Source organism: Capricornis sumatraensis, chromosome 9 (genome assembly GCF_032405125.1).
Source record: "Capricornis sumatraensis isolate serow.1 chromosome 9, serow.2, whole genome shotgun sequence".
NCBI lineage: Eukaryota > Metazoa > Chordata > Mammalia > Artiodactyla > Bovidae > Capricornis > Capricornis sumatraensis.
In genome coordinates, this window is record NC_091077.1 from 47,266,944 (window position 1) to 47,280,876 (window position 13,933).

At 47.2% G+C, this 13,933-nt stretch overlaps 1 protein-coding gene across 4 annotated transcripts in view; it reads right to left on the reverse strand.

Annotated features, from left to right (window-relative positions):
- Positions 1-13,933, reverse strand: part of TRPC7 (transient receptor potential cation channel subfamily C member 7) — a 139,898-nt gene that overhangs the window by 17,693 nt on the left and 108,272 nt on the right. For all 4 annotated transcript variants that reach the window (XM_068980043.1, XM_068980046.1, XM_068980045.1 and 1 more), the window contains one exon: positions 836-1,031. In XM_068980043.1, the coding sequence (XP_068836144.1) occupies positions 836-1,031 (196 nt within the window). The remainder of the gene's footprint in view (positions 1-835; positions 1,032-13,933) is intronic.

The following is a 13,933-nucleotide window of genomic DNA, read 5'->3' on the forward strand; positions in this document are numbered from 1 at the left end:
ATAATTGGAGGTCTTTCTACATCAGAATATAGAGAACGTCCTCATCCTTTTTAAAAGCTGCGCAGGTTCCCATGGTTCAGACGCATCATAATTTATTTAACTAGATTCCTATTAACACTCAGTTAGTTTGTTTTTCATTTCTTGCTGTTCCAAACAAGGCTGCAATCAATAGCTCACGGTTCATGCATGTTAGATTTTGATAAATTGCCTCCCGATATACTCTCGATGCCTTTGTCTGTCTAGCAAAATCAGTCTTTGAATGGCCTCTGCAAGCTTCCTCCCCACAGTCACTCACTGTCTCTGCCCTGCACCTCCTACACCTGCTAGGACTTCTCTGGGTGCACTGGCCCCACTGCACGGTCACGTGTGGTTGGTGTATCTGATTTTCCTCACTGTACTGAGTGAAAACCTCTTTAAGGGCAGAGATTGTGTCTTGGTCATCTCTGTATCACCAGTGCCAAGCACAGGCTCAGCATACAGTAGGTACTTAATAAATAACATAGGCGAGGCAGAAGTGAATGTGGGTGGGAATAAATAGTCATTCCAATTTGCCATGGGTCACCTACATGCTCTCCTGCGGGGGTACGTGTGAAAGAGGAAAGATTCATGACACCGACTCTGCCCTCGCTGGGCCATTACAGGTGTAGTGAGCCATGCCTTGTGGCTGGCTGACTGGGGGTGCTTCTTGGAGCAATCCAGGAAGAATGCCTGTTGTTTGCTCTGGATTCATATTTAATAACACATGGGCTTCTAACATCATTACCCTCATCATCCCTCAAACAGGGATGCAGATTAAAGTCAGGGAGAGAGAGCATTTCCAATTAACTGGTCTTACCTCAATTTCCTGATACGAGTTGTTGATCATGGCTATTAGCATATTGAGCAGCACGACCACCATGGTGACGTTATAAACGCCGTAGAGAACGTAGCCGATGTTCTCGATGAATTTGTGGTCATATTTCAGCACCACCGAGATCACTTCAGACAAGCCAAAGATGGACCAAAATAAGGTTTTGAAGCTTTCTTCAACCCTACAAGGAAACAGACAGTCCTCTTAGGCAGTTTGCATCAACTGGCAACTCTCACTTGGAGAACTGTCACCACCCAGACATCAGTGGTTATTCTGGAGTGGGGCTGGGGCAGCTCGCTGGTGCCTGGATTCTGAAACCATGAGATATTTAGGTCCCTAAGAAAACTTGAAAGAACACAGCAGGGCAGGCTTTTTCTTTCCCATTCAATCCTTTTATTGGGACTCTTCGCTACAGCAGCAGTTCTTATATTGTTGCAATTACTTTACCATTTAAAATTAACTGCCAGGGCAAATGTTTGTCCTTGTAGGTTATTAGCCTCAGAAAGCACACTCTTCCTTCAGTAGCCTCTTGAGTGTCTCTTCTCAAACTATCCAGCCCCACAAGGAAGGGAAGAGGCTGGTGTTTGTGAATGGAGCCAGCGTCACTGGTGACTGGGGCTTGCTGGTCATCGTCACAGGGCAGTGCACTTATGCCCCGTGACCGCCTCTGCAACGGGCTGGCTTATTACCTCCATCTGACAGGTGGAAGGAGTGATGCTAAGAGCCTACCCTGCCTTTCCCAGGAGCACTCAGCTGGCAAGTGTGGGTACGAATCCAGGCACTCCTGAGATTTTCAAAAGTAGGTCCTTCAAACCACTAAGGTTTACCTCCACCCTGGCTCTGGGTAGTGAGGCCAACCTCATATATTGGGTGCTCTAATTTGGGGATGAGTTTTCAGGAATGAGAGCGATGAGTCTGGTGTGTCCATATTGATCAATAAATTCACCAGGTAACAGCCTAAACTTCGCCCTGCAGCTCAAGAGGCTGCTCGTGCTGTGAGGGCAGCCCAGGGGAGAGCTGGCTTTTAGGACACTGCTCTTTGATGCTTCTGAGATGATCAAGGTACCAAAATACCTTGGTTTTAGATAGTAGAGTACTATTCTATATGAATAGTATAGACTGTTTCATAGTCTGTACTTTGTGGCTCTGACCCTATATCAGGTTTGTGACACATAATTCAATTTAAAAGCTGGGTTTTGGTTGGGTGCTTTACAGAATGCATGTGTGTGGTACCTGAAGGGTTAAGTACAGATATTTCAGTTTGCATCCAGATTTTGGGTACTATTATGAGAAAGCACTTTCTTTTTTCTCGTTAACATTTCAGACTTTTAGCACTCACCCACAAATGGCCAGGATTAGCTAGGTCTTGGGGGAAAAAAACAGCATTTTTTTAGAGGACTGGTATTTATTTGACAAGATGTACAAGAATACTAGTATTCGTCACTTGGGCTAAAAATCCAACACTGACTTGCATGAATTTTCAGCTCTCCTGTGTGTGTGTATGTTTGTGTGTGAAAGAGAGAGAGAGAGTGTGTGTGTGGCTGGGTGTGTGGGTGTATGTGTTTGTGTGTCTAGCCAGCTGTTTGCTCATTCCCTGTGAATCCCAGAGTCTGAAGTCTGAGCACTAAACTGAGTTTTTGTTGCCATCATCTGTTTCTGGTTTCTTTGGAATCTGTGAGTTTGGAATATTTACCTTGGTTTTAGTAAGAAGGAGTTTAGGGGTTCATCAGTAATGACTGGATATCAAGGGATCACGTTAGAGCCCCAGCACCTGATGCCCATTCTCCTCACATGAGATGCAGCATCCGTTTTCTGTGAAAAAGATGCTGTTCAGTGTGTGGGCACGATTCGGACAGGTGTTGCCTTCCATTAAGAAGCAATCTTTCAGTGGTCACCCTTGTGGAAGGGAACCTTGGCACAGAGAACCTAAAACCACTGAATGCGCCACAAATCAGAACTGGAAGGAGATGGTAGGATGTGATTTCTCTGACACTTGGTCCCTGCCTAACAGCGTCTGGTGGAAACCAGAGAACACGTTCTCCAAGGGAGGGGGCCTGGGCAGACAGGTGCTGGTCCAGGGTAATGCACTTACCGGGAACGACTGAAGAAATGGATGATACGTTTAACTGAGAAACACTTTACAGAAATTCATTTTCCCTTTCTTAACCCCACTAACCTTTGGCTGTCATAAATGAAGCAGACCATTCTGGAACACATCTGGGGAAAACCTTCTGCATTTTGATTGGGAAAATGGCCTAGATTTGGCATGAGTTTTGTTCTCATTTGCTTCTTGCTGTGAATTTTGTTACTAAGTTGTGATTTACCCCGGTACCTTCACTTAGCCATTCTATGTTATTAATCTGGAGGAGGAAGAGATTGCCCACTAAGCAGTATGTGTTCCAGTAAGAGAAGAATATTTACAGACCCCTAAACCTATGCCTTGGTCCCTTCTCTAACACCCCACCCCTCACTCCTAAGGCTTAGAATGCTGATCTGTTCAGTTTGTTGCCTGGCTGTCAGACAGTCTTCACACCAGTTTCATTTCTATTCTACAGGTTTAGAAGTTGCCTCTGGACTTGAACTTGGCCATGACCTCCAAGAGAATCTAATTATAGGTGGCTTAGACTCAGTGGGACTGCTAGATTGGAAATGAGCCCCTCCAAAGAAGTAAGCCTTGACGTTGGGCTGGGCAGGAAGGGATCTTAGCCAAAGTATGCATTTTTAACAAATTCTTCTAAGTTCTTTAGGGAGTGTCTGTAGCCCTTGCTTCCTCTCATCATGGAGCAGAAGGCGTTGCAGTAACAAAGATTTCCATTAAGGAAAAGCTGGGTCCATTGTCTCAATCATCTATAATGGCTAGATTCATTACTGGGGTCTCTTGAGTCTTTCATTTGTACTCATGCCCTGTGATGTGAACATTTGGTGAACTAACTGGATAGACTGTTTTTGCTGTTGTCGTTTCTCAGACGGGAACTTATGGGCTGAGTTTATGCCCAATTAGCTGGGCTAAGTGGTAAATGGCAAGCAATACAATATGTTGTCCATACATATAACTAAATTCTAAGTGGAACTGAACCATTTAATGTTTAAAAATTACATAGTCAGAAAGCCGGAATAAGATATCAATATTTATATAATCTTGGTCTGGGAGAAGTTTCAGAAACTAAAAAGGGGAAGATGGAAAGGTGTGCAAACACAAAGCTTGACTTGTATATGTCGAAAACATATTAAGCAAAATTACAGGGCAAAGGACAGGAAAGGATTTGCAGCCCATATTCCAATGGCTGATGTCCTTCTGACATAAAGAGCTCTTATGAATTGATGTGAAATGACAGACATCCTTGCTGAAAAATAAATGGGGGACAAAATCTTCCATGAAAACTTGATGCTTTTTGCGGTGACAACAGCTCCACAAGTAACTGGATAGATCAGGTTAGTGGCATCTTCTGGTTTAATACGTAGCAGGCAATAAATGAAACGTGTCCTCCTGGCCCTGTGTTACCTTGACCTTGGAAACCCATAATGACACATTCTTAGAGAGAACGCTGGCATTGGATAGGAATCAGTAGTACATTCTTAACTGCAAGATCTTGGGCATTGGGGAGCCAGCCCCAGTGTCATGTGTGGTGATGATACTCTCTGAGTCATGTACCAATCATCACTTGTAATTTTCAGGAGCTATGGGATACAGGGCATGGGGCAGAAGACCAGTCACTGCAGAGGTATGGGGCTGTCTTTCAAGAAAAAAGTTATCTTGTGATTGATTTAGTTGATATTCACCATGAGGCCATCTGTTTCGCAGAAACCCGTCCCCCACCCACTCTCAGATGGCTGGTCTCTAGGCTAAATTCGAGGTTCCTTACTGATAGGGGTGGGAGCTGCTGGTTCCTTATTTGCTCCCACCCACTCTGGCTATTCACCAAGCTTGGCACAGTTTCCTGCAGTTGGGTCAGTCACAGGACTCTTCACAGAGGTGGCTGGAGGAGTAAGAAAGCAAAGACGCACGCCTGGCTTCAAACCCCAGCCCTGCTGTGCACTGGCTATATGAACTTGCTTGAGCCTCGGTTTGCTCTGCTATGAAAGGGACAGTGATGCTTTATTATTAAGTTGCTGTAAGATTAAATGGAACAACCTACATGAAGTGTAGAGTAAGGGTCCAATAAACGGTATCTTTTATTTTTACTCATGTGCTTATTTGCTGGACATCCACTGAACTCTGCTTACTTGCCAGCCACCCTACAGAACAGGATGCAGGATGCCCAGAACTGGTTTGTTTTTGTGGAGGTTCCAGGCTGAAGCAAGCCCCCTGGTGGAACAAGTGCAACAAGGCTGTGGGCAAGGATGCTCTGGCTGCCTTGCCCTACCCAGGGACAACTTATACAAGCCCATCAGCCCTCAGGGGCTTCCATACAGGGCTGAATGGAGTTAATCCAGCAGCATATTGACTTTCCTGAACAAGGTTCATTTTACTTCCTGTCTGCAAAGATCATCACCAACCGTTGATTTCAGGCAAATATTCTTTCTGATTTCTCCAGCCTGTGCTGTTTTTGATTGTTTGACTGCTGCCTTGCAGTAGAAGGGGCTGAGGTTTCACCAATAGGCCACCCTAGCATAAGAAGTGCTTCTAATGAAGTCAAAGGGGAAGAGTGCCTCGGGGTGGTATTGAACAGACCCTGATTCACCCTCTTACTGGGCGGGGTGTGTGTGCGGGGGAAAGGTTGGGGCTGATTTGTCAAGCAGAAGGCAGGGAGGAGGTAATCTGTTCTCTGAGGCTGTCTCGCCTGGATAATAGGAATTTAATAATAGGTTCCCTGAAGAGGCAGTTGTGTCAGGGCCTCAGAGAACAAACACGGCGAGGGTTTGGGGTGATTGTTATGGAAATCACTGCTGCCTCAGAATACCACAAGGCCTTTTCCCCCAGTGTCATGGAACTCTGTTCCCCAACCCCAAACAGTTCAGTTCGGCTACCTACCCAAATCTGCACGTGTGTGCATACATGCATGCTAAGTTGCTTCATCTGTGTTCAACTCTGTGTGACCCTATGGACTGTGTGTAGCCCGCTAGGCTGCTCTGTCCATGGGATTAAAAGAGACTTCAAATTAAGCAGCTGTTTCAGCTCCTGAAAGGCTGTTTCTCAAGTCAGAAGACAATAAATAGCTGGCCTTGAGCTAGAGTTCTGCTGAAGCAGGAACAATACTCACCCGCCTCCCAGTGGGGACTGTGAGAAGGTGCTTGGAATCCAGAAAGACCACACACGAGTGCTATGCCTGTCCGAGAAACACTTGCACCAGGCATGAGGGTGGTCAGGGCAGGAGTGTCCAGTGCCTGAGGAAGTCTGGACTGCACCCCTGCCACGCTCCTCTGATTCACCTCTTGGTTTATCCTGGGCCCGGAATGAGGAGTGATGTAGATGGTCCAGTAGTTGAGGAGTCTGGCCCCAGAATCAGGGCCGAGGAACTGGGGTGCACAGAGCCTGGACTGATTCATGCTGAGGGCCCACCCCTCTCCCTGGGAGCCTGGTTGCTCCTTGAGGGCAGAGCTGTGTTTCCTTCCTCCTTGAAGTCCCAGACCTAGTGCAGAACTTGGTCTACTGACGATACTCAGTAAACTCATGGTCCTTTGGATGAACAAGTCCCCATTGCACATCCTGATTTCCTGCTACTGATCCCAGGGTCGAGGGGAAGCTCTGGTGAAGCAGTCAGAGTGCAGGTTCTGTGTCTGACTGGGAGCTTTTGGCTAAATAATGTAGCCTCTCTGTGGCTCCTTTTTTCTAGCTTCAAAATAGGAAAACAATCGTTACCGCATAGGGTGTTGGTGATGGTTAAATGAGCTAATGGAATGCTTGTGAGGTACACAAAATACTGCCTGGCACATAACAATATGCAATAAATGTGGCTAATGTTAGCATGGTCCCCCCCCGCCGCCCCCAACCCTCAGCTGCAAAGGCTCCAGCATCAGGTTGACTCTCACACCCTACCATCAATTCTCAGAATAATCCTTTAAAACTATGCATCAGATCTTACCTGTTTTCCCTAGCAGCTTTCCATAGGCTAACAGTTTGAATCTAGTCACCCAGCTGGGGCTCCCCTGACCTCATGCTGGCTCACCCCTCACTCAGGGTCCTTCTCCCTCTGCCTGGGTCACCCTTCCCCTTCCTCCCCACGTGGCTGTCCCCCTCATTCTTCTCAGCCGTTAAACTTTAACCTGAACTGTCACCTGGTCAGGTCAGCCTTCTCTGACCATGTCTGAAGGAGGTCTTTCCTGATTACTATCTCAGATGGTAAAGAATTTGCTTGCAGTGCAGGAGACCTGGGCTCAATCTCTGGTCAGGGAAGATCCCATGGAGAGGGAAATGGCTACCCACTCCAGTATTCTTGCCTGGAGAATCCCGTGGACGGAGGAGCCTGGCAGGCTATAGTCCATGCAGTCACAAGACACGACTGAGGGACTGACACTTTCATGATGTTTCTATTTCCTTCCTAGCTCTTAGCACTTCATTTAAAATGTTCTGGGACTTCTCTGGCTCTCCAGTGGTTAAGTCTCTGCCCTTCTGATGTAAGAGGTGTGGATTTGATCCCTATTTGGGGGACAAAGATCCCATATGCCATGTGGCATGGCCAAAAATGTTCTCATTTCTTTTTGTTTATTTTTTATCACCACCAACATCATTTCCCCTCTTTTCCCATTCACAGAGCATTGTGACCTCCAGGGGGTCATGACTTGCTCACGGCTCTTCCCCCAACACCCAGAACAGTGCACGGCTCACAGTGGGGTCTCAGGAGACATCTTTCATCAATGAAGGATTGAAGCTGGGAAACCGAGGCATGCTGTGATTTGTCTTAGCCAGCTTGCCTCAGACTCACCCCATAGCTAGCTGTTTTTCTGTTAATATTCTAGAGCAAGCCCTGGACAGTCCAGTTTTCTGTCACTCTGTCACTTTGAAGAATGACAGGTACACCTAATTTCCATCCTAGAGTTGCATTTTGGTGAATAAAAGGTTGAAATTTCCTTGTTTAAGATGTTGCAAGTCAGCCTGAGAATAAGATAGAGGAGTGCCTGCAAATACGCTCTGAAGGTGTCATCCAAAAAAGCACATTTTCTGTGTTCCATCAAGTCTTTTTTCCTCACAACTTTGTGGGCTCTTGGCCTGTTCCAGAAGCTCAAAGGTACCAGGCTTTAAGAATTCATGTCATGAATAATCATGAGGAGAGGGTATAAATAAACATTATATGATAGCAGAATGTCTGCTGTAATAGGTATAATCATTTTTCTAAAGTAGCTCAGGGAAAGATATATATTTTTATCACTTCTTGGAGGATTATGTGAAGATAAATTATATTAGGCCGAAATTATTATTATTGTTTGGACACATACAGGTTATTCCCAGATGCCTAGCCTTTCTGAGCCTGACCTGAGCCCCAGCATTGACCACTGCCATCTCCTCCATCAAGTCTTCAATCTCTCTGGGCTAGTTTCCCCACATGAAAATGGGTACAATGAGCTCTCTCATCCCCCCCCAAACCCTTAAGCCTAACTTGAATGTATAAGATGAAAGGTGAGATGATAACTTTCAAATATGATATAGTACAATGATAACACTTCCATATTGGGGATGCCCATATTGCAACATGGACCCGGCACCCTGGGAAAACCTCTCCTCCATAGAGCCCAGAAGGTTGACCCCACTCCACATTCCCACCTGCAAACTCACTCCACATGCTCGGTACAAGGAACATGGCAGAGGCCACGGTCCTATGATGCTGTTCTGATTTCTCCTGACTGGCTGCTGGTTATAGTGAGTTGCATGAGGGCAGACAATGCCATTTAACCTCAGCTGTCCCAGCAGGTCCTCCTCTGCAGGCAGGCCCTTCTTGCAGATGTGGCCCTTTGCTCTCAGGAGGCCCCTCTGGCTCATCACTCCCTTCTGGATGTTTCTGGGCCTATATGGCTCACCCGACCATCTCCCTTTCCTCCCTTCCTTGGGTCAGGGAAGTCTCAGGCTCTTCTGTTTACAAAGCACAATATGACACGTCTAGCGTAAGAGCACTTTCTCCCCTTCAGCAGGTCTCTGCTTGTCCCTTGGTACTGAGGATGGGCCCTCCTCAAGGCCCCCATTGCTCCTCCAGTCCTTTAGGACATGGACCACTTCACCCATGCTTCTGGAAGGTAGTTTGGAATGTCTTCCTTCAGCTCTGCTGGGTATGGGTTCTGGGAAAGGCCAAACAAAGCCCCTATTCCTTTCCCCAGTCACTAGGAACTTACCCTCTTCCCCATGATACCCTCTTGATTCTCTTTCTACGTACTTCTAGGGCCTAATCAACATCAGAACCTGAGAACACCCTCCTTTCACCCCGCCCACACACCCTGACATGCAGGCAGCCACCAGGACGCATTTACTCTAACCGTCTCCATTGCCTGTTCTCCATCCTGGCTGCCACCCCTGAGTGCAGGCTTGCATCCTCTCAGATTGTGGTTCCTGCCACGGACCCTTCATGGATCCATCAGTTCCCTTCAGAGCTGCATTTCTTCCAGAACATTTGCTCGGTTGCACATATGCCCTCATTCCTGTGACTGTTTGATTAATATCTGTCTTCCCAGTCAGTCTGCAAGTTTCAAGAGTATCTCTGCTCAGTATAAAACCCCCTTTGGAGAAGGAAATGGCAATCCACTCCCGTATCTTGCCTGGAAAATCCCATGGATGGAGGAGCCTGGTGGCTACAGTCCATGGGGTCGCAAAGAGTTGGACATGACTGAGCGACTAACACATTCCCAACCAGTCTGAAAGTTCTGTGAGTATTTCTGCTCATTATAAAACCCCCAGCACCAAGCTCAGGCAAACAGTCCCTTCCTCCGCCTCCCAATCCACCCTTTACCCTATTATCACAGTGTTCTTGCTGGAGGCAGATAAAACCAGCTTCCTCATTTTAAAGAAGGCCTTAGAGACGCTGACACCCTATTGGGACTTACTTCTAAAGACCATCACAGTCTAGCTCCTGATGGATTATCTGATTGAATTTTCCACCATTTCCCCAAACTCTCACCTACTTGCCTACTTTCTTTTCACAAAAGTTTTCTCTTCAATGTACCATAGGCTCTTAAGACAACACTCAGCATTCTAACTATAGGCTGCAACAGATGTTATAGCAGGGGATCCAGATGTTTAAACAGGAAAGGAATAGAGATCACCACTGCCTCAGGCACAGGGAAGAGCTTACCTTTGGGCAGATTTCTTAATTGCTCCTTGACCATGGGGCTCTCCCCTCTTTGTTTTTAGCTTCTAGAGTTTCTTCTGCTTCTCTTTCTGTTTCTGCATGACTGCCTCATCTCCTCCGTCCCTTGGCCTGTTTCTTGGGCTGCTCCAGGGGCTTCTTCTTGCCACCTTTTGTGGCCTGACATGCTATGTGTTGTTCCTTCCCCAGACCTTGCCAATGGAAGTGGCTTTTGCTATTGTTAAGAAAATTCTCACCTATTATGAGGCATTGAAACATCTGAACAAATCCAAATCAGGGGAATGAGGTAGCTGCTTTCTACACTTAAAAAAAGTGCTCAGCTCTTTTACCTTAAACAGGCCTCCATGATCCTCTGATTAGGGTCACCCCCTCCATGAAGCCTTCCCTGACCCTGCCAGGCAGATTTCAGTGCTTCCTCCTCACTGGGCTGCCTGAGTACCCTTTGATCACATGGTGTAAATAACTGATGCCCCCACCCTTTGCTGAAATTCCCTACTTGTCTATGAGTTCCTCAAGGATGGGAAGATTATATTATTAATCTTTATAACCTCAGGGCCAAACACAGAATTTGGCATGGAGTAGCTGCTCCCTAACATTTGTCAAATGAGTGAGCACAGTTTGGAATAGAAGCATGCTTTACCCAGGGACAATCACAGGCTGCTTCTTGACAGTGGAGATATGTAGAATCATCAAGCTCCTAAGGACAGTCAAAATCTGAATTTAATACGCCATTCTTTAGTATTTAGTGTCATAGGAAAGTGACCCAACTTTTAAAGACACTTAGCTTCTACCTTGGAGCCCAGGCCCTGGTGTGGGAGGGGGGGAATTTTAGGTCAGAAGGTGGAAGACAGGCCTGAAGCCATGCAGATCTGGGCCCAAATCCTCTTCTTGGTTCTGTGGTCTTGGGCAAGTCCATCTCACTGAGCCTCAGTTTCTTGGTAGTAGTGTCTGTGTTATTCCATAGTCGTGTGGATTAAATGAGAGGGCATGTCATGTGTTTGTCATGAGCTGCTCAGCAGCAGGGTGGTACAGTGGCCCTGGGGTGTGGTATGTGTGGGCAGAGTCTCAGGGAGCCCTTCCTCAGCCCCAGGGCTCACCTCCTGGCTCTCTGGAGGGAGGAGCTGGCTTTCCTGCAGCCCCACTGAGGTGGCTGGAGCTGACTCAATGCCTTCTGCCCCTGCTGTACAAACAAGTTTGTGTACATAGAGTATGGAAACTTTCCACGACTATCATAGAAAACAGAAGCTTCTAGTTTTGCCCAGCACTGCTGAAGTTCCTTTTGGTAAAATGATTCCTCAGAAACGGAATAACCTTAAGAGAGGTATTTGAAGTTGACTCCACGACAGTCTGTAGAAAAGATCAGCTGGGTCCCTTTTGAGGATCAGGGCCTACATTTAATCTCCAATCGAAACTAAGTGGGGAAGGCCAAGTTCACCCAAAGGGAAGACCAGAAGCCCATCCTGAGTCATGTTAGAGAGCTCTTCACTTCCCTGCCCTGGGTCCCCTCGTTGCCCGCAGCTCCTTCTATTCTTCTCTGGGTACCTCTCCTACCACAGTCACCAGTTGGAGGATAGGGAAGCCCACCCTTTCCCTTGGTATTCTCATCCAGCTGTATGTCACTAGTGAGCCAAGGATTTTTGTCTCTCTTTTTCCAACACTAACTAGAGCACTGGATCCCAAGGTTTCCATATGATCTCTAAGCAGAAAAGCTTTGCCTTATGGAATATGTGCATTCCAACAAAAGGGGCTGCAAAACAAAACTCCAGAAAGCAAATTCTATGTGTCTACTGATTTCCATGATAACATCAAAGATATGTTCCCAATAAGAACACAATTTCTAACAGTTGGAATTGAGAACTTTAAGACTTTTTTATTAAAGAAAATGCATTTTCAGGCGATTTCACTTCCGCTTCCTCAGCCTTGTCTGAGGACACTTAGGTTTCATACTCTGAGAGCATAAAGCTGGTCTGCACACCTCCTCCTCCTCCCCTCTGGCCGCCTGCAGTATCTAACAGAAATGACTTAGAGACAGTGAGCTGCCCGCTGGTGCCCGTCTGTCACGGGCAGACAAGCCCAGCTCACTACCCAGTGGCCTATGCACACATGCCCCTGTTCTTGCACCTCCCTGAATGCCAGCTCCTGACACTGAAGCCAGCATGAAATGTAAGCACACCTTTGGTTCTGAAGGTGAAGGGAGCAGGGAAGTTGGGAACTGCTCCTAGGATTTGACTGCTGACCATGCTCTCTGCTGGGATCTGGCCACCTATTCTGACTTCACAGGGCTTGAAATTCTCTCAGTAAGACTCTCACTTAGTTCAACAAGGGCTTTGCTGGTGGCCCAGACAGTAAAGAATCTGCCTGAAATGCAGGTGATCTGGGTTTGATCCCAGGGTTGGGAAGATCCCATGGAGAAGGGAATGGCTATCCACTCCAGTATTCTTGCTTGGAGAATCCCATGGACAGAGGAGCCTGGTGGACTATAGTCCATGGGGTCGTCTAGAGTTGGACACGACTGAGGACGTAAGCGTGGACATGTAACCAGTGGGATTCGAGTGGGACTGGCTCTTATGAGCTGGCCTGGGCCCCACCCCGAGGTGAACAGGCAGCTTATGGGACAGTGCCCTGTTGCTTCCTAATGGCTGACTTCCAAAGCGGAACCTGAACACCCCTTAGGGACCCAAACTGTCCTTCAACATGGCTAGGGTGGGGTTACAGAAGCAAAGATAGGGTTAGGGCACCTGTAGTGTGCTCCAGCCCAAATTTCCCTTTTGTAGGGTTGAGTCTTCTGACTATAAAAACAGATGAGAGGACCCATCCTCCCCTAAAGCTCTAAAGTCCACAGACAGAGGGCCCCTGGGGGGTGGGCCAAAGGGAGCATTCTGAGTGGGCAGAGTGGCCTGGGTACGGACTGCTATGAAGCATTCAGCTTTATTGTCAATCTTGGAGGCACTCAGAGTAGCTCTGAGTCCCCTAAATCATGAGAATCCCTTATCCTCATGTGGCTCTTTGTGTATCAAGGAAATCTTGGGTTGGGGGGTGGGGTGTGTGTGTGACATGCTCCAGAGAGCAGTCAAAAGGTAAGAGATGACATTTACAAAAATCCATTCTTTCCTCTCCACTTCACTGCTCTATTGACTGATTCCCTGTTCAATCAAGTCCTATTCACAGCTTCACATCCCCTTTTAGGGGCTGCCAAGGCGATAAATATCCTGTCCTTTCTTTACCCTGCTTGCCGCTGCCATGCCTTTTCCTCTCCCTTGCCCATGCTGGAGGGCCTGGATCCTTTTTGCTTGGGTCTCTCATGTCTACAGAATCTCTCTTCAGTTCGCAGCACCTGGGACGAGCCAAGTGCTTTGGCTCCTCCTCCTGCTCTCACTTTTCCCCATGACTTTTCCTGATGCCAAAGACTCCCTCCCTAGATTGGCTGTGTGTGTCCAGCTGAGAATTGTGGCCCCATCAGCCCTACTCTTGGACCTTCCCTGGTAGCTCAGTTGGTAAAGAATCTGCCTGCAATGCAGGAGACCCCGGTTTGATCCTTGGGTCGGGAAGATCCTCTGGAGAAGGGATAGGCTACCCACTCCAGTATTCTTGGGCTTCCCTGGTGGCTCAGCTGGTAAAGAATCTGCCTGTAATGCAGGAGACCCCAGTTGATTCCTGGGTTGGGAATATCCCCTGGAGAAGGGAAAGGCTACCCACTTCAGTATTCTGGCCTGGAGAATTCCATGGACTGTAGAGTTCATGAGATCTTAAATAGTCAGACATGACCGAGTGACTTTCACTCACAACCCTACTCTTAAGTTATGACCTTGTTCAGGTCTCAGGTGTCATGATAGTGACTTTTGGAGGAACCGTG